Genomic DNA, 19,105 nt, shown 5'->3' with positions numbered 1-19,105 from the left:
GATGATGCGGCATGGCCATTGAGAGTAAAACAATTTGTTAGCATTACAAAAGGGCAAAAAGACGGAATTTTAAGCCCACATATTTAATGAGGGGTAAATGACGAAATCTTCACATTACAATGAGAGATTGAAAAAATATATATTATAGTGTAAATCAAAGCTTGTCCACATTGCTCCGGATAAAACATGTATAACCCTTAAAAAAGGAATATATTTTTTTTGAAGAAAAAATAAAATAAATATTAGATATATTAATTTTTTAATGAAAATAAAAGGTTAAATTTGAACTAAAAAACTAGCTAATTGAAATTAAAGTGTTTGGTAAAATTAGCTTTTAAAGTGGTTAATAAATATAAAATGACATAATTGATAGTGGGTAGTTTCTTCTTTAGAGTGAGTAATTATTAAATTAAAGGGTAAAAATGGAATAAAGTGTAAAAAGCTATAAGTTCAGACACTACTTGAAATAACATCTGAAAAATAAATTATAAACTAGTAAATTTTTACCAAACACCTCTAATTTTTTGAAACAAGATTATAAACTCATGTAATAAACTATAAGCTAGCTTAATCTGTGTTACCAAAGCACCCTAAATAAATGAAAGCTTAAATAAATGACCAAAGCACCTCTAATTGTTTTGTTTGCAGTTCAGAGATCGTTTTAAGATCATTCTCCTAACTTATATTATTCATTCTGAGATCATTATAACATATGTTTTGATATCTAATTTTAAAAGGACAATTTTTAAAGGTTCACAATTCAAACCTCCATTTCTTGTGAAAAACTTTGCTACTTCAGAATTATGTTCAATCAATTATATATGTCATTATTCATGCATGACCATTTAAGTTGGTCTTTTGCCCATACAAGAAGCTATTTAATATTAACAATACTAGAACTTTGACCCATGCGGTGCACGGGTCTAATTAGGTGTAATATGTAACAATAAAAAATAAAATACAAAAATTCTAAGAGCATTTTCAATAAGAGTAGTATAGGGAATTTCATGGACTAATTATTCTATATTTGTTTATGTGCTTATTTTATATTTTATATATTTTTTAAATAATTTTTGAACCCCATCGTTTTGTTTACTTATTAAAAAAAAATTGCTGATAACTAAAGGTTAAAAAATTGATGATAATTAAAGGTTAAAAAAAACAAATTAAAGACGTAATCAAGAACATAAACTTAAGTAGACATCCATAAATAAATAAAAATTGTGATTAATTCCGCCGTTCAAATTTATTGAAAACAGGGTTAACATATTAGGATTCCTAAATTCTTTCATAATTGAAGCACATGTTTTAGCGGTTGAAAGGTTTTATTGTAAGTAAGAGATGCAGGTTTGATGACAAATCTGTATATTTTTAATATAAAGCTGCAATAAAAAGAAAGAGAAAATGAGGGGAAAAAAATTTGGTTTAGGGTTAGCTTATGTTAGCAAGCTTATAATATAAGAGATTATCAGTTTTTAATTGTTTAAATTGTGCAATGAAAATTGATGGTGCTTAATTGTCGTATGAAATCTTTCCTATGAAAGTTGATGGAGTTTAACACTTTGTGGACATAATTTAAATCACAATTGGTCTGCTAGTGCATATTATATCAATTGATCATCGGTTAATATTAAATCTGCAATATTAAAAACAAAATAATGAATGTGATTAGTGACATGACTATGGTTGTGTTTGGTTGTATTGCAAAAAAAATTGATTTAGTAGAATTGAGTTTGATAATAACTTTCCAAATTACACGTGATAATAACTTTCCAAATCTCACATGATAATTATTCTCTAAATTTATGATCCGGTAGAAAAAAATCATTGATCAGGAAAGACATAAAAATATTTCGTGATGAATAATATAGTCAACAATAATTTTGATATGATATACTTTTAAAATTGATGGTGCTTATCAATTATTGCACATAATTTTAATCACAATTGGTATATATACTTGCCATAATGGTTGGAAATATTGTCTTGCATTGAAGGGTTGCGGGTTCGAATCCTAGTCAAGACAAAATTGCAAGATAAAATGGAGGGAAAACTGGGAAAACAAATTAGGGTTTAGAGTTTGCTTGTGTATACAAGCTTATAATATAAAAGATGTGGACGAGTTTGATTTATCTCCTGTAATATTTTTTTTAATCACCCCCTATAATATGAAGATTTTATCGTTTACCTCTTCATGGAATATGTTCACTTAAGATTCCTTATAATTGATGATGCGGCATGGCCATTGAGAGTAAATCAATTTGTTAGCATTACAAAAGGGCAAAAAGACGGAATTTTAAGCCCACATATTTAATGAGGGGTAAATGAGGAAATCTTCACGTTACAATGAGTGATTGAAAAAATATATATTATAGTGTAAATCAAAGCTTGTCCACATTGCAGCGGATAAACATGTATTAACCCTTAAAAAAGGAATATATTTTTTTTGAAGAAAAAATAAAATAAATATTAGATATATTAATTTTTTAATGAAAATAAAAGGTTAAATTTTAACTAAAAAAAAAAGGTTAATTTTTTTACCAAAAAAAAAATGGAACGTAAAAAAAAAAAATAGTAGAAGAAGGGCATGTTTGGTAAAAATAAGCTATAAACTAGTTGATAGCTAAAAAACCTAATTGAAATTAAAGTGTTTGGTAAAAATAGCTTTTAAAGTAGTTAATAAATATAAAATGACATAATTGATAGTGGGTAGTTTCTTTTTTAGAGTGAGTAATTATTAAATTAATGGGTAAAAATGGAATAAAGTGTAAAAAGTTATAAGTTCAGACACTACTTGAAATAACATCTGAAAAATAAAATATAGACTAGTAAATTGTTACCAAACACCTTTAATTTGTTGAAACAAGATTATAAACTCATGTAATAAACTATAAGCTAGCTTAATCTGTGTTACCAAACTCACCCTACATAAATGAAAACTTAAATAAATGAGCAAAGGTGGACTGATTTCACATACATACAAAAGAGAGAGTGTGTGTGCGCGTCACCACACCGGTTTTTCAGTTACTGGATGATTGATTCCTTCTTTCTTCAACAATTCAAAGCATCTTTTTTCTCGGTAATTGTCACTTCAATCTTTCTCCATCTCTTTTCTCTCTTCGCCAAATCACGACGTTGATTGAATTTAACGTTTCTTTAGGTTCCATGAATTTTTCGCTGATGTTTGTTGATAATGTGATGTGACGATTGAGTGAGTGAGTAATTCCTCTCCTTGTTAGTTATGGCTTATCTTCAACACCTTAAGATCAGATACAAGAGTTTGAAATCTTGTGAACATAGTTTCAACATCTTCATCTTTTTTCATGGTAAAGAGTTCATACTGTCTGATTAGAAGACTTGCTTTAGCTTCTTGAACCTTCTCATTTCCATCATACGTAGCACACATAGAGTCAAAGATAGATTTAGCAGAAAACTTGTTCTCTATTCCGACACAGTCTTCATGTCTGATAGCACCATCAACAATATCCTTAACCCTGTGATGTTTCGTATAGATCTTGTTTTCTGTGTCTGACACAGTCTTCATGTCTGATAGCACCATCAACAATATCCTTAACCCTGTGATGTTTCGTATAGATCTTCAAGTTAGCTGGTGTGAGTAAATTTCTTTGCTCAATAGTTAACCTTCCATGCTCATTCAGATTTTCAAAAGTTACTCACAGCTCAACTAGATCTCATAGCTCATGATCAATAACAGTGATGTTGCTATAGAGTCTTTCTTTCCACCATTCAAACAAAGATGCATCACCATTGAATACAGGGGCTTTCTATTGCAACTGTGTTCATATGATTCAGTACTTAAGTAATCATGGCCAAAAGCAGCTTTACCACCACTTCCTCCACTTGCACTTGCTAGTGGTCGTGTTTGATCTCCATATCCAGACATGTATTTTCACGATCCTTACTGTCTCACTGTTAAGTAAAAGTAACAGACCAGAGCTCTAGATACCAATTGAAGGTGTGAAAACACAAGAAGGGGGGGGGGGGGGTGAATTGTGTTTTAGATAAGTTAAAACTTTTTCTAAGTTTCAACTCAAATAAATTAGCACCGGATAAAACAAGCAAACACAATAAGGAGATCAGAGGGAGAGAAAGTACACAGCAGATTTATACCGGTTCCTTTCACAAAACGAGAGTAGTCCAGTCCTCTTGCACTTCCAAGGGATTTCACTATAATCACACAAGATTAAAAATGCTCAATCACACAGCAAGAGACTTCTACACAATGCTTAAGCACTCAACAAAAGACTTCTCAAACTTAAGAATGTAAATAAAGTTTGTTGAAATAAATACAATACACTTAAAGAACCTTAATGATAAAATACAATGAGCACACAAAGACTTCAAAGTATTTTGAATAAGAATGAAATTCTCGGTTCAGAGGATGAGTGTTTGTATTCTAGGATTTTCAAATGATAGCTTGTACGTGCGTTATTATAATTTGCAATCCACTCCATCTAGTATTTATATCACTAAGAGAAATAGACGTTGCAAATGACCGTTGATAAATATAGGATTGTCTTCTTGCATTTGTCTTGATACAGTTTGGATGAAATCCAAAACTGAGTAAGAGTTTCAACAACTTTGACCTGGTACAGAGAAGACTTTCCATTTTAAGCTAAGAGACTAGACAAGTCACGTTCTCTCCTAGAGACTAGGAATAATGTAAGATGTTGTTCTGATCTACTTGAGAGGTCATTTTCTTCATTGGTAAAAGTGTTGACCTTCATGACCAAGTCTTCACAGAAACCAAGATCAATTCAGAGTTTTGTTAACTTCTGAGTTATCAAGTCCTGAGGTTCTCAACCTCTGAGAGACATAACTTTTGACGTTGATATCCTTTGAATTGTTATGAACCTCTGAGCGTTCATCTTCTGGCCTTTTTCAGAACTTATCTTTAAGTTAATTCTGCACACTTAAAATAAATTTTTAGTATCTCCAATTGTACATTTAATACTTTGTTATTATCAAAACTTTAATAATCTCGGGGGGGGGGGGACATTTAAATCTCAATTTTGTTCCAACGTCGTTTACCTCTTCATGGAATATGTTCACTTAAGATTCCTTATAATTGATGATGCGGCATGACCATTGAGAGTAAAATAATTTGTTAGCATTACAAAAGGGCAAAAAGACGGAATTTTAAGCCCACATATTTAATGAGGGGTAACTGACGAAATCTTCACGTTACAATGAGTGATCGAAAAAATATATATTATAGTGTAAATCAAAGCTTGTCCACATTGCAGCGGATAAAACATGTACTAACCCTTAAAAGAGGAATATATTTTTTTTTGAAGAAAAAATAAAATAAATATTAGATATATTAATTTTTTAATGAAAATAGAAGGTTAAATTTTAACTAAAAAAAAGGTTAATTTTTTTTCCCAAAAAAAACGGAACGTAAAAAAAAAAATAGTAGAATAAGGGTCTGTTTGGTAAAAATAAGCTATAAACTAGCTGATAGCTAAAAAACTAGTTAATTGAAATTAAAGTGTTTGGTAAAATTAACTTTTAAAGTGGTTAATAAATATAAAATTGTTATGAATAATTTGGTGGATGTCCATTAAGCATTGACCCATTCCACTGTCCCATTATATTGTCCTATAAATAGGACTTGTATTGTCATGTAAAGATACACCTTGATGAGAATAATACAATCTCTATTCTTTCTCTCTTCTCTTCTTCTCTCCTCTATACTTATATATTATTACTATTACTTATATTTCATAACACGTTATCAGCACGAGCTTACCAACTGAGGTACACAATTCTTATTCTATTTTTATGAAATCACAAGTAGTTTTTATTTTTGATTATTATATGATTATGAATCGTTTGAACCTTGTATACTTATAAAGATCAAATAATAATAATTAAAATTAAATAAATAAATAAATAAGCATCATTCCTTTATGTATTTAATTGATTCAATGTTGTTTACGCTTCGTGATATCCGACATTTGTATGGTGAAGTATAACACTTTGATCATTAATATTACATAAAATGTTGATCAATTATTTATTTATTTATTTATTTATAATATGTATCTTGAATGTTTGATATTGTTTGAGTTTCGTGACCGACAATAGTCTGGTGAAGCATCATTATGCTTCGTGACCGACACCAGTATGGTGAAACATCGACACTTCGATCATCCAAAAGAACATAAACATATTTAAAAATTCATAATCTTGGTTCCTGAAGAACCTAGAAAGTTAATACATGAATTCCCGAAGAATTCATAATTTTGGTTCCTAAAAAACCTATTCTTAGTTCCTGAAGAACTTAGACATTTAATACATGAATTCCCGAAGAATTCATAATCTTAGTTCCCGAAGAACTTAGAAAAAATTAATTTTGTTCCTGAAGAACTTACGAAATATCACCATTTATCATCATGCATCCCTAATGGATTGCACATCAAAAATATTTTTATGTGTTATATAGTTCCTGAAGAACTAATAAAACAACTTCTTTTTCTCTTCAATGAATTCTAGATGAATTCAGTATTCATACATCCTTGAAGGATTGTAAATTGATAGTGAGTAGTTATTAAACTAAAGGGTAAAAATAGAATAAAGTGATATAACATCTGAAAAATAAACTATAAGCTACTAAAAAAAATTTGTTACCAAACACTTCTAATTTTTGAAACAAGTTAGCTTAATTTGTGTTACCAAAAACATACTAAATAAATGAAAGCTTAAAAAATGAGCAAAGATGGACCGATTTCACATACATACAAAAGAGAGAGTGTGTGCGCGCGTCACCACACCGGTTTTCAGTTACTGGATGATTGATTCCTTCTTTCTTTCTTCAACAATTCAAAGCATCTTTTTCTCGGTAATTGTCACTTCAATCTTTCTCCATCTCTTTTCTCTCTTCGCCAAATCATGACGTTGATTGAATTTAACGTTTCTTTAGGTTCCATGAATTTTTCGCTGATGTTTGTTGATAATGTGATGTGACGATTGAGTGAGTGAGTAATTCCTTCTCCTCCTTGTTGCATAGTTATGGCTTCCGATTCCTCTTCTGAAGGTAACGCCTCCATCACTTGATTATTCTCTGCGTTCATCTCAATTTCTTCCAATTTTCATGGATTATATGTTATTTTCTTGTTATGTTGAAACTGAGCTAGCTGATTGAATTCTCTCAAGGATTCGATTCGTTATGAACTTATAATCGGTGTTATATTTTATTATTTTACGTGATTTAATGTTTTACACTTAATTTTAATGATACAGCTGTTGATTAATCTCTATGATTTCATGTTTTAGCATTGTGGTTTCTGACGTATATCATTTTTCTGTGGATTCATGTATTTGCTTTGTTTATTCATCAAGGTTTTCTGAGGCATGGCATGTCATGGTTTTTTATGTCCATAATTGCGTTAATTATTGTGTTTAATTGTAATTTTCTGCATTAAAAAGAATCTCAATATTGGATTTGTTATCTGTGTTATGCTTTATTATCCACTTAATCTAGTGTGATTTAATGTTACACCACTTAATATAATGATCAACCTGTTGATTAATCTCTTTGATATGATGTTTTAGCTTACTGATTTTTGACATATCTGATTTTTAACTTTTACTACCATATTTATGTGCATTGATTTTTTTTGTTGTGATATCTATCTCAAAGTTTTTGGAGTGACACGTTAAGGTTTTCGATGTCTATGTGTCCGCAATTGCTTTAATTGTGCTCGCATAAGTTGTATTTAATTGCATGTTTCCGTAATAAAAAGTATTGCAACACAACAAGGATTGGATCCGTTGTCTGCGTTATGCTTTATTATCTAACATGATTTAAAGTTGTACCACCTAATTTAATGATCAACGTGAAGATTAATCTCTATGATATGATGTTCTAGCACTGTGATTTGTGATTTATCTGGTTTTTCTGTGGATTGATTTTTTTTGTTGTGGCATCTTTCTCAAAGTTTTTTTGGCGTGACATGTCAAGGTTTTTTATGTCTACATGTCCGCAATTGCTTTAATTGTGGTCAAATAAGTTGTATTTAACTGCATGTTTCCATAATAAAAAGGATTGCAACACGACAAGGATTGGATCCATTTTCTGTGTTATGCTTTATTATCTAATATGATTTAAAGTTGTACCACCTAATTTAATGATCAATGTGTTGATTAATCTCTATGATATGATGTTTTAGCATAGTGATTTTTGACGTATTTGATTCTTCTGTGGATTGATTTTTTCACTTAGGTATCTTCCTCAAGGTTTTCTGAGGCCTTACATGTCAAGGTTTTTTTAATGCCCATGTGTCCGCAATTAACTTGTAGTTGAAGCAATTACATTTAACTGCAATTTTCCGCAATAAAAAATATCGCAACATGGCAAGTATTGGATACTTCATCTCCATTATGCTTTATTATCTCGCGTGCTTTAAATTTGTACTGCCTAATTTAATGATCCGCTTGTTGATTAGTCTCTATAATATGATGTTTTAGCATTGTCATACTGTGATGTATCTGAATTTCTCTATGGATTGATTTATTTACTATGGTCTCTTCCTCAAAGTTTTCTGTGGCCTGTCACGGGCAAGGTTTTTATATCTATGTGTCCACAGTTGCATTAATTGAAGTTGCTTCAGTCGTATTTAAGCAATTTTCTGCAATAAAAAGGATCGCAACACGACAAGGATTGGATTCGTTATCCGCGTTATGCTTTATTATCTCACGTGATTTTACGTTATACCACCTAATTTAATGATCCACCTTTTGATTATTAATCTCTTATATTTTATTCTTTTTTTGGATAAATATGATATGGTGTTTTAGAATTTTGATTTGTGACATATATGATTTTTCTGTGGATTGATTTATTTGCTGTGGTATCTTCCCCGAGGTTTTATGAGGCATGATGCCTAAGGTTTTTTATGTCTGCGTGTCTGCAATTGTTTTAATTATGGTTGCATAAGTTGTATTTAACCGCAATGTCAGCAATATCAGGGATCGCAACACAACAGCGGTGTAAAATGTTGTTCTGCACGCTTTTTTTTTCTTCTGAATGTTGGTTACTGGTTTACCTTTGATTTTAATTTTTAGAGAAAAAGAACAACTTTCTTGAGATGGTGTTTCCCTTTTTTATTTGATTTAATTATAATTTTATTTATCTCTTGTAATTCTGGCTTTTTTTGGTTTAGAATCTGTGCTATATATATATCCTTTTGTTGCCGAGCTGTTAGTATGAGCTGTGTTGGATATTCCGCCTTCATTGCGGTCCGCCCCCGTCCGCCTAATTGCGGCATTTGGGTTGCCTTCATTGCAGCCTCCAACACCTTCATTGTGTTGGGTGTGAAGGGGTGGATTTAGTCCCACATTGCTAAGAGATATGGCCTGTGTAGTGTTTATATACTAGAGGCAATCCTCACCTTACAAGCTGGTTTTGTGAGGATGAGTTAGGCCCAATATAAGCTTTTGTGGTTGAGTATAGGCCTCCCAAATTCTAATATGGTATCAGAGTCTGTCCTAGATCCATTTGTTGTTTGTTGTGGAGACCTCCCATATTTGGGCCACCCGTTGTTGTTTATTTCACGTTCCAGCTTATTCAGTTCTGGACGTGAGAGAGTGTGTTAGAAGTCCCACATTGGCTAGAGATATGGTAAAGATAGCCTTTATAAGTGTAGTGCAAACCTCAACTCTCAAGCTAGCTTTTGGGGTTGAGATCCAAGCATATTTAACAAGCTGCATTTGGGGGCCATACAGTTAATGTTTTATTGATGCATTTTGAAGAAAAAAAGAGTCTTGATTGATGTAGGCTTATAATTTTATATGCAATGTGCTAACAACTAAATTAGAGGTCTATGGAGGTGACTATAAAAGTCAAAGGAGGTTAAGTCCAGTTGCCTAATTGGTTGACTTGATTAGTCTCCATTACACCGAGCTTTGCAATATTTCTTGGTTGTATTTTATGTAACCAATATTTTAAACAAATATAAAAATAAAAATTGGGCCCTTAACTCTTCAAATGTGCTTGTAGATAGATAAATGCATTATAGTTTCATGTATAAAATCCATTATTTATGCTTATATTATAGGTGTGTAAACTTTTCAATTTCTTGATGTTGACATGTCTATCATGAATACAAGTTGCAGCCGACATCTTTGCTGAAAAAGTCTTGTTTCCTTCACCACCTGGAAGTTTTTAAGTTGGAATCCTCTCATATATATAATAATGTACTAATATTTGTTTTCTTTTTCCTTGATCCTAGGTGTTGCTCTTGATCTTGATCCTTCAAAATTTAGTAAATTGAGTATGGAGAGAAAAAGAGAGCTTGTATATGAAATATCTAAAGTGTCTCATGATGGTGCATCCGAGATGCTGCAGTCATGTAGCCGTCAAGAGATTTTGCAAATATTGTGTGCCGAGATGGGAAAAGAAAGGAAGTATACTGGGCTGACAAAGGTGAAAATTATCGAAAATCTTCTAAAAATTGTTTCCGAAAAGAATTCAAGCGGACATGATATTGCCACCGACTCTGAACCACATTCGTTTCCTGCAAACGGTCAGAAACCTGCTAAAAGGCAGAGAAAAACTGAGAATTCATCTCAGTTAGCTATTCCTGCAAACAATGTTTTAGTCAATAATGGTGACACCGTGAGTAATAATACCATATACTGCAAAAACTCAGCATGCAAGGCTACCCTAAATCAAGCAGATGCATTTTGCAAAAGATGTTCATGTTGTATTTGTCATCAATATGATGACAACAAAGACCCTAGCCTGTGGTTAATATGCAGCTCTGAAGCTCCATTTCCCGGTGTTTCCTGTGGCTTGTCATGCCACCTTGAGTGTGCTTTAAAACATGCTGGTTCTGGAATTGGCAAAGACGGTGAACATCGGAAGCTTGATGGAGGCTTCTACTGTGTCTCATGTGGGAAAGTAAATGATTTACTTGGGTAAATTCTAAACTGATGTTTTACATTTTCTTAGATGAAATTGTTTATCCATTTATAAGCTTCTCTTTTATTCTTTTTCCCTGTTTATCTTTTTTTTGGTCTTCGAGTCTTTTCTACATTTGAAGCTTTGTGTTCATGCAAATCATTGATATTATTGGGATTAAAGATGATTATATTTAGTAATTTGTTGTTTACAAGATACATCAAAATACTTTCAAAATAAACAGTGACTAAACAAATAAGTTCAGAGTCTTAGAAATCTTTACATGCTAAAGTCTGTCTTCTCCTTCTTCATGCAAAAGTTTCTTAATGGACCAATTGAAAATTTATCTCCCCGTTTTTAATCCTTCCCCCCTTTTCTCGGGCTTTCAGGTACTATTTAGAAGGAAATATAATCATAGCATTTTTTAACTCATAATTTGCGTTAAACATTCATAGGACTGCCATATCAAGATTAATACTATCATGTATGATCAGCATTGTCGAAGAGAAAGATTTGTAAACTGTTGAATGTTCTTTTGATTTGCTTTGCTATAGTGATTACTGAACTCTACTCAACACAGTGAGGAAGAGATTGCTGTTATTCAATCAAAAGATTGTAAATTTGTTACTTCAGTATGTGAGGGTTGCACTATAATCATTTTAGAACGATTTTTGAAAAATTTGTAGGGTATCTACAATCTCATCTAACCTTGTTTCTTAAATGTATTAGATGCTGGAGAAAACAACTGATGGTAGCAAAGGATGCCAGACGAGTGGACATACTATGTTATCGTGTTTCCTTAAGCCAAAAACTTTTACAAGGGACTGAAGTGTATGGAGAACTTTATGAAATTGTTGATCAAGCAGTGAAGAAACTTGAACAGGAGGTGGGTCCACTGACTGGCTCACCACTGAAGATTGGTAGGGGGGTTGTGAACAGGCTTTCTTCAGGACCTGAGGTTCAGAAACTTTGTGGTGTTGCTCTTGAATCACTTGATTCAATGCTTTCTAAAAGGATCTTGCCTCTGACGCCCAATCCAACTATTCAAGGTGTTCATTCACTCTTTTTACAAAATATCATGCCTTTTTCACTGGTTTTCAAAATTAGATGATAATTAATGTGACTAGCATTGCAAATGTGTTCTATGGAACCAACTACTCCACTTCTTTCAATTATGGTAATTGATATAATGGTAAAGATTTATTAGTGTAATAAGGAGAAATTAATTTTGTATTATTGGATTTTATATTTAAGAATGTTTGCCCATAAGTAATTTTGAGTAATTCACATGTAACTTCTGGTAATTGGTGGAGGTTCAAAAATAAAAACATTTAACCACATGTGACAGTGTTAATAAACTTTTGGGACATACAGTGACATCTGGGATTGACAGGAAAACTCAACTTTTTGACCTATAAGATTATATTTATGTATATGTACTTATATTTGATTTTGTTTTGAATATATTAATTATAATATTGCAAAAGATTGTTAGCAGATTGATTTTTTGCCATTGTGTTTACTCTCTCAAATAAGGTAAATAATTGATCAGTCTGTGTCTACATTTTCAGATGCAAGTTTACTAGTGCCAAATATGGTGAGGTTTGAAGATGTCACTGCAACATCCCTCACTGTTATTTTGTGTTTGGAAGATCCTTCTGGAGAAAATAATGCTGGTTACGCCGTGTGGCATCACAAAGCTGATGATGTGAACTATCCATTGAACCCAACTTGCACGAATCTCCTACCAAATAGAAGACTCGACATCAGGGATTTACTTCCAGCTACAGAATACAGTTTCAAAGTTGTTTCCAATGATTTGAGGAAGTCGGGTATGTGCGAAGTTCAAGTCACAACAGAGCATGGTGAGGATGAAGTCCCAAATTGTTCAGCAACGGAAAGAAGTCAGAGCCCAGTAACCAACTGTAGCAGTCTTTCCAATCCATCATCAGTGGAAGATGAAACTAATCATAGCGACCAAACTGATAATCGATCAGATAATTATCCTATTTATCACAAGGATAGCAACCAGCTTGCTTCTAGAAATCTATCTAATGATGCTATTAACTGTTCCCATTTGGGCGGAGTGGGATGTCCCACTGATGCAGATTCCTTGTCAGACAAACAGGTTGCTGTAGGAATGACTGACACTATACCTAGTTCTGATGCATTCAAGCTTGAAAACAAGCATTCGGCAGAGGAACAAGTAACCAAGGACACGAGCACTGATGATGGGTCAATTCCAACGGGAAGGGAATGTGTTCCGTTAACAGGTAGCTCAAAAAGGGGATTTCCTAATACTCCCGGCAGGTTGGAATTACTTAAAGATGGTCCCAGAAGAAAAGGTAGATCCAAAGTCGGTGGAAAAGATGTAGAAAATGGATCTGGGAAAAGGAGTGGCCCTCGAGATGGAAGCAAATCCAAGAAGAGAAGTGGTGAAAGGCAAGACGAGGGCTGTGAGGGCAATGGTTTTCCAGATCGGGGTTTTGAGTATTATGTGAAGGTGATTAGATGGTTAGAGTGTGAAGGACACATTGAAAAGAACTTCAGACAGAAATTTCTGACTTGGTACAGCTTAAGAGCAACCCCTGAAGAAAGAAGGATTGTGAAAATATATGTAGATACATTTCACGAAGATCCGGCTTCTCTTGCTGAGCAACTTGTGGACACCTTCTCAGATTGTGTATCAAACAAGAGATCATCAGTTCCTGCAGGGTTCTGCTTGAAGCTTTGGCATTGACCTGATTTTGTAGGTCCAGCTACTAGCCTTGAAGCTTGAAGCTCTCTCCTGGGTTGTGATGAAGTAATTCTTTATATTTAAAACATTCTTCATTTAGATAAGTCATCAATTATATTAATTTCAACATTGTCATTCATATTTTTTAGATTTACTATTTCAAATTGATAAATTATCATTGGATGACATTGAAGGGTTTATGCTGAACATGTAGTTTTGGCCAAAGTAGACAATAATGTTCTTTTAATGTTAATGGATTTGTCCATAAATTCAGAATTCCATAAGTCAAATATCGATTTCAAATCTTGAATTTCAGTTGTATGTTGATGAAAAATGGTTCGAGCGTGAACTTTTTATTTTGGTATGACTTCGATTGAAATCTATGCAAAATGCAGATATGCTAATACATGGAATGTTGCGATCTTTGGAAATTGGATCCGAATCCGATATGAAATTGGATCCTCTACATACAATTGTATGGATTGTTAGATTTAAAGATGATTGAAATCTATGCTTAGATTTAAAGAGATAAACAATGGGGGCAAACACATCATACATACAAACCTTCCTTTTTTTATTTTATTTTGTGTGTGGCCTCGGAGGGATCCACCCAACATTTTTGACTAATGAAATCAAGGTTGAACATGTTCCATCACTATGTCGTTAGTCTATGCTTTGGAAACAATTGAATTTAAAATCATTTGCCTGCCGCCCATATAACTATTCCTTATTTTTCCTGTGATTCAGTTGACAGAGATATGGTATTTTATATACAGAAATCAGAATTCGAACTTCTGATATTTTGCTTATTCAATGAAATTTTAGTTGATAGAGATATTGCTTATTTACCATTATATCTCTATTCTCCAAGGTCAAAGATATCATCCACACGCTATCCGTTCTGTTGTTTTGTCCACTGATTGGTTATCTCATTTAAGTTTGGTTGTTTTCTCACGGTATGCATTGTAAAATATGTGACAGCTTGTTTGATACGTATCATTTTCTATATTTTAAACAAAACAAATCTACCATGTGACCACAAACAAATTATAAAAAATTCTAACATTCAAGATTTCTACTATCATTCAATTTTCAAGATTTCAAAACATTTTTGGCCTTTCCTTAGTTAATCAGATCAAAGAGCTACAACAATTAGTCTCATCCAAAATGGAAAAAAGGGTTGCAATTGTTGGAGCAGGAATAAGTGGCTTACTTGCTTGCAAGTATGTTCTACAGATTGGTTTTAATCCAATTGTCTTTGAAGCTGATGATGGCATTGGAGGACTATGGAGACATACAATTGAGACTACCAAACTCCAAAACCCTAAAGAAACCTTTCAGTTTTCTGATTTTCCATGGGATTCTTCATTAAAAGAAGATTGTCCAAGTAGTCAACAACTACTAGATTATCTAAACTCCTATGCTCAACATTTTTCCATCATTCCTAACATAAGATTTAATTCCAAAGTCATTGATATAGATTATGTTGGAGGATCTAATGAAGAAATGAAGTCATGGGAATTATGGAGTGGTAATAGCAGTCCTTTTGGCTCCAAAGGAACATGGCATATTACTGTTGAAGATACGAAGAAATTATCAACTGAGGTATGTACATATGATGGATTCTAATTAATTTGTGCAATTTTTGTATCAATTTAATTCTTGTAGATAATGAAATATAGGCAGTGATGATGCTTTATTCATGTATAATGTTTGCTATTGCTTAAAGACAATATGATAAACTAGATTGAATATTTATACTACCAGGTTTATAAGGCTGAGTTTGTTATTCTCTGCATCGGAAAATATAGTGGTTTTCCAAACATTCCTGAGTTTCCTCCTGGAAAAGGCTCAGAGGTTTTTACAGGTAAAGTTATGCATTCTATGGATTACTCTGCCTTGGACAACGAGGTTGCTGCAGAACTGATAAGAAACAAGAGAGTTGCAGTGGTAGGCTCAGAAAAATCTGCTCTTGACATAGCTACTGAATGTGCAAATGCAAATGGTTAGTATATATTTATTCAGAATTTTATACAAAGAAAAAATTTAGTCTAAATTGCAATTTTGGCACCTTAACTTTCACAAACTTGAGATTTTGTCTCCCTAACTTTCATAAAAGCAATTTTGGCCCCCTAACCTTTGTCCATTTTGCAAAATGATGTCCCCCATTGATTTTGACCAAGTCAACGTACACGTGACAAGTGATTCACATGCCACATTGGTATGTAAGCTGATGTGACACGTGATTCATTGTTCACATGACATGCCAAGACATGTTAATGTGGCATGTGAGTCACTTGTCACGTGTGCGTTGTCACGCTTACAAAATGCCAGTACAATGCAGCTGCTTCAAAGTCAACGTGATTCTTCTTGGTCAACTTGGTCAAAAAAGACTAAAATTAAGGGGTTAAAAGTGCTATTATTAAAGTTAGGAATCAAAATTGCAAGTTTGTAAAAGTTAGGAACAAAAATGCCGTTTAGTCAAAAATTTATTATTAATTTTTTTTTTCTCTTTTCTAAATAACTAATTATATTTATCACTTCAATAGGAGTTACTCATCCTTGCACAATTATCCAAAGAACTGCACACTGGATTTTCCAAGATTTCAACATTGGGGGCATTAATCTAGGACTTTTGTATTTGAACCGTTTTGCAGAGCTTTTAGTTCACAAGCCTGGTGAATCATTTCTACTTAGTCTTGTTGCCACTTTACTTTCACCATTGGTAATGTTTATCCTTGTATTGTTCCGACGAGGAGTTTTAGCAACACACTCAGATACATTTCTTCGAATACTCAACAATTTTACCAATAATAGAAAAGTGTTCGAAAAAGTTTGATAGAATGTGTTACTAGTAATTCTCTCATCACATATGTTTCATAATCCTTTTGTTATTTGAGATTAATTGCTATACACGTGTAAAATATTTTTACACATGCGTCCAATTAACTCATGATAAAGAGATACTTGTTAGTCATATTTTTGGACCTAACATAAAAAGTGACATCCTAAAATGATTTCATTGAATGCATATGTATAAAATAGTTTTACGTTGTCAGTGTATAAAAATTAAATTCTTATCAGTTATGCAAAATTGAACTGCTCGTGTGTAACTCACTTAACTCGTAAACTTTTAGAGATGGGGAATTTCGAAATATGTCGAAACATATCTGAAGCTGAAGTTTCCACTGAAGAAGTATGGACTAGTACCTAATCACAGCTTTCTTCAAGATATATCCTCATGTCAAGCTGCAGTGCTTCCTGAATTCTTTTTTGAGAAAGTAAAAGAAGGATCCATCTTGATAAAGAAATCACAAAGTTTTAGCTTCTGCAAGCAAGGTTTGATCGTTAATGAAGAACCTAAGCCCCTTGAAACAGATTTAGTTATTTTTGCCACAGGATATAAAGGTGACCAAAAACTTAGAAGCATATTCAAATCTCCTATATTCCAAAATTATATCAATGGATCAGGAGACTCAACAGTTCCCCTTTACAGGTCAGTTAGGAAATTTTGTCACTTTTTCATATTATCGACACAAATAGATTTTAGTCGTGTTAATACTTCCTCCGATTTTTTTTATAAGAAATATTTCACCTTTTTAGATGTATTAATAATTGATATATTTGGTCTATATTATAGATTATATACATTGGTTATTTGGTGAATCTAAAAAAGTGAAGTGTCTCTTATAAAAAGAACCGAGTATCAAAATTTTTATTTTTAATCCTATAAATCTCTTACTCCCTTCATCCCATCCCATTTTAAATGATATGTTTGACTATTTCACAGAGTTTAAGAAAAGTGTAATATCACATTTAGAAAGTATTGATGATTTACTTAGTAATTATTAGAGAGTATAGTTGCAAAATATTGTATTTAAAATTGAGTAGGTCAAATATTTTAAGACGAAACACTTTTATTGATCTCTGACATTTTCAGAATGACTCATTTTATCATATATAGTTAATTTTATATCTAAATTTTAAACATAATTCAAAGTTAATATATATGTGTATATATTGTACAACTTCAGGCAAATAATTCACCCTCAAATTCCACAACTGGCAATAATAGGATATGCAGAGAGCTTATCAAATATTTTTTGTAATGAAATGAGATGTCAATGGTTAGCTCATCTTTTGGATGGAAACATTGAGTTACCAAGTATTAAAGAGATGGAAAAGGATACCAAAATTTGGGAAGATAACATTAAGCAAAATGCTAGAAATTTGAGATCATGCATTGTTACTTGTGGCATATGGTATAATGATCAATTATGCAAAGACATGAAATGTAACCCAAGAAGGAAGAAAGGTCCTTTTGCTGAGTTATTTGAACCATATGGACCCACTGATTATCAGGGTCTTGTCCCTAATGGTTTGTTTGGTAATAATGCATAGAGAGAAATAAAAGAGAGAGAAAAAGAGGAGAAAGAGTCATTTCACCTTGATTGGTTTAGCATAGAAAGAAAATAGAGATCAAAATTGATGGGAGGAGAGTTCACTTTTGTTCATCATTCAAATTTTACCTTTCTCTTGTCTCATTGTCTTTATTAATAAATTAATAAATTGCTCTTATTTTTGTCCATTTCACTTATATCAAAATTATATTTTTATTTCTCTTAATTAAAAATCTCTTAAATCACATTTTTTTATTTTTATTTTTAAGATGAGTCTTAGTCCGGTAAAAAAAAAGTGAGCCTTAACCAAACTATTTTCTCAATTTTTATGTTTAAGAAAAAATTGGTTGTTGAAATTGCGTAGTTTTGAGCTTTTTTAATTTATTTTTTTAATATAAAAAATACAAAATGAAGTGCTAGTTCACGAGGATATGGAACTTGGTGGGGATACCCAAGTCCGATCAGGTATGGCGTTGGGGTCAGTGGCGAATTCATAAATTTTATTTGGTGGGGCTATAAAACTTTCCTTCCGTATTTTATTATAAGTACCTGCAACAAAATTTACATGTAAAAAAAATAGTTGCAGTAATAAATTTTCAAAAACTGGAAGTATTTTTATATAACAATCGTTAATGTATGTTGAATTTTGACCAATGAAAATATATTATGAATTTTTACAAAATACATAACTAAAATGATAAAAAAATATTTCAAAATATTTTTAGAAAAAAATATTTCAAAATACAAAAACAAACTTGTATAAATTTACAATTGTCCTATAAAGAGAGAATAATAATAATAATAATATTAAGAGACAACATGTGGAAATTTTGATTGAAGAGCAAGAGAAAATTAATTATAGTAAAAAGTTTAAAAAGTAAATTTGTGGTAATTGATTAGTGAACCCTAAACCTTATCAAAAGAATTTTTATTTGTCAACTGAACAATGTTCACGAGATTGATGCTGTGTCTATTTTTAACTTTTAACTATAAATCAACATTGTAACCTGTAAAAAATAACTTATTGAATTTCAATTTTTA

General features: G+C 32.1%; 2 protein-coding genes across 4 annotated transcripts; both read left to right on the top strand.

Annotated features, from left to right (window-relative positions):
- Nucleotides 1–3,016: 3,016 nt before the first annotated feature.
- Nucleotides 3,017–13,954, top strand: LOC123887356 (VIN3-like protein 2). Of its 3 annotated transcripts, none has more exons than XM_045936663.1 (5): nt 3,017–3,079; nt 6,947–7,060; nt 10,257–10,944; nt 11,657–11,976; nt 12,499–13,954. In XM_045936663.1, exons 2-5 carry the CDS (start codon nt 7,036–7,038, stop codon nt 13,665–13,667), a joined length of 2,202 nt encoding a protein of 733 aa, XP_045792619.1. In that variant the 5' UTR covers nt 3,017–3,079; nt 6,947–7,035; the 3' UTR covers nt 13,668–13,954. The 3 variants fall into 3 exon arrangements, with proteins under 3 accessions (XP_045792619.1, XP_045792620.1, XP_045792621.1); XM_045936664.1 differs by lacking the exon at nt 3,017–3,079 and adding an exon at nt 6,713–6,865; XM_045936665.1 differs by lacking the exons at nt 3,017–3,079; nt 6,947–7,060 and adding an exon at nt 6,743–6,865.
- A 671-nt stretch (nt 13,955–14,625) lies between these two features.
- LOC123887355 (probable flavin-containing monooxygenase 1) lies at nt 14,626–18,252 on the top strand. Its single transcript, XM_045936662.1, has 5 exons — nt 14,626–15,269; nt 15,432–15,669; nt 16,214–16,389; nt 16,802–17,160; nt 17,699–18,252. Exons 1-5 carry the CDS (start codon nt 14,832–14,834, stop codon nt 18,063–18,065), a joined length of 1,578 nt encoding a protein of 525 aa, XP_045792618.1. The 5' UTR covers nt 14,626–14,831; the 3' UTR covers nt 18,066–18,252.
- Nucleotides 18,253–19,105: the final 853 nt, after the last annotated feature.

Source organism: Trifolium pratense, linkage group LG5, assembly GCF_020283565.1.
Source record: "Trifolium pratense cultivar HEN17-A07 linkage group LG5, ARS_RC_1.1, whole genome shotgun sequence".
In the NCBI taxonomy this organism is placed as follows: Eukaryota; Viridiplantae; Streptophyta; class Magnoliopsida; order Fabales; family Fabaceae; genus Trifolium; species Trifolium pratense.
This window is presented reverse-complemented; position numbering and strand designations above follow the sequence as displayed.

Bases quoted from the DNA above. Each gene is read 5' to 3' on its own strand.
- LOC123887356 (XM_045936663.1), top strand. From the start codon at position 7,036: ATGGCTTCCGATTCCTCTTCTGAAG. The intron at 10,945-11,656 runs GTAAATTCTAAA...TAAATGTATTAG, and splicing joins AAAGTAAATGATTTACTTGG to ATGCTGGAGAAAACAACTGA. The intron at 11,977-12,498 runs GTGTTCATTCAC...CTACATTTTCAG, and splicing joins GCCCAATCCAACTATTCAAG to ATGCAAGTTTACTAGTGCCA.
- LOC123887355 (XM_045936662.1), top strand. From the start codon at position 14,832: ATGGAAAAAAGGGTTGCAATTGTTGGAGCAGGAATAAGTGGCTTACTT. The intron at 15,270-15,431 runs GTATGTACATAT...TTATACTACCAG, and splicing joins CGAAGAAATTATCAACTGAG to GTTTATAAGGCTGAGTTTGT. The intron at 15,670-16,213 runs GTTAGTATATAT...TCACTTCAATAG, and splicing joins TGAATGTGCAAATGCAAATG to GAGTTACTCATCCTTGCACA.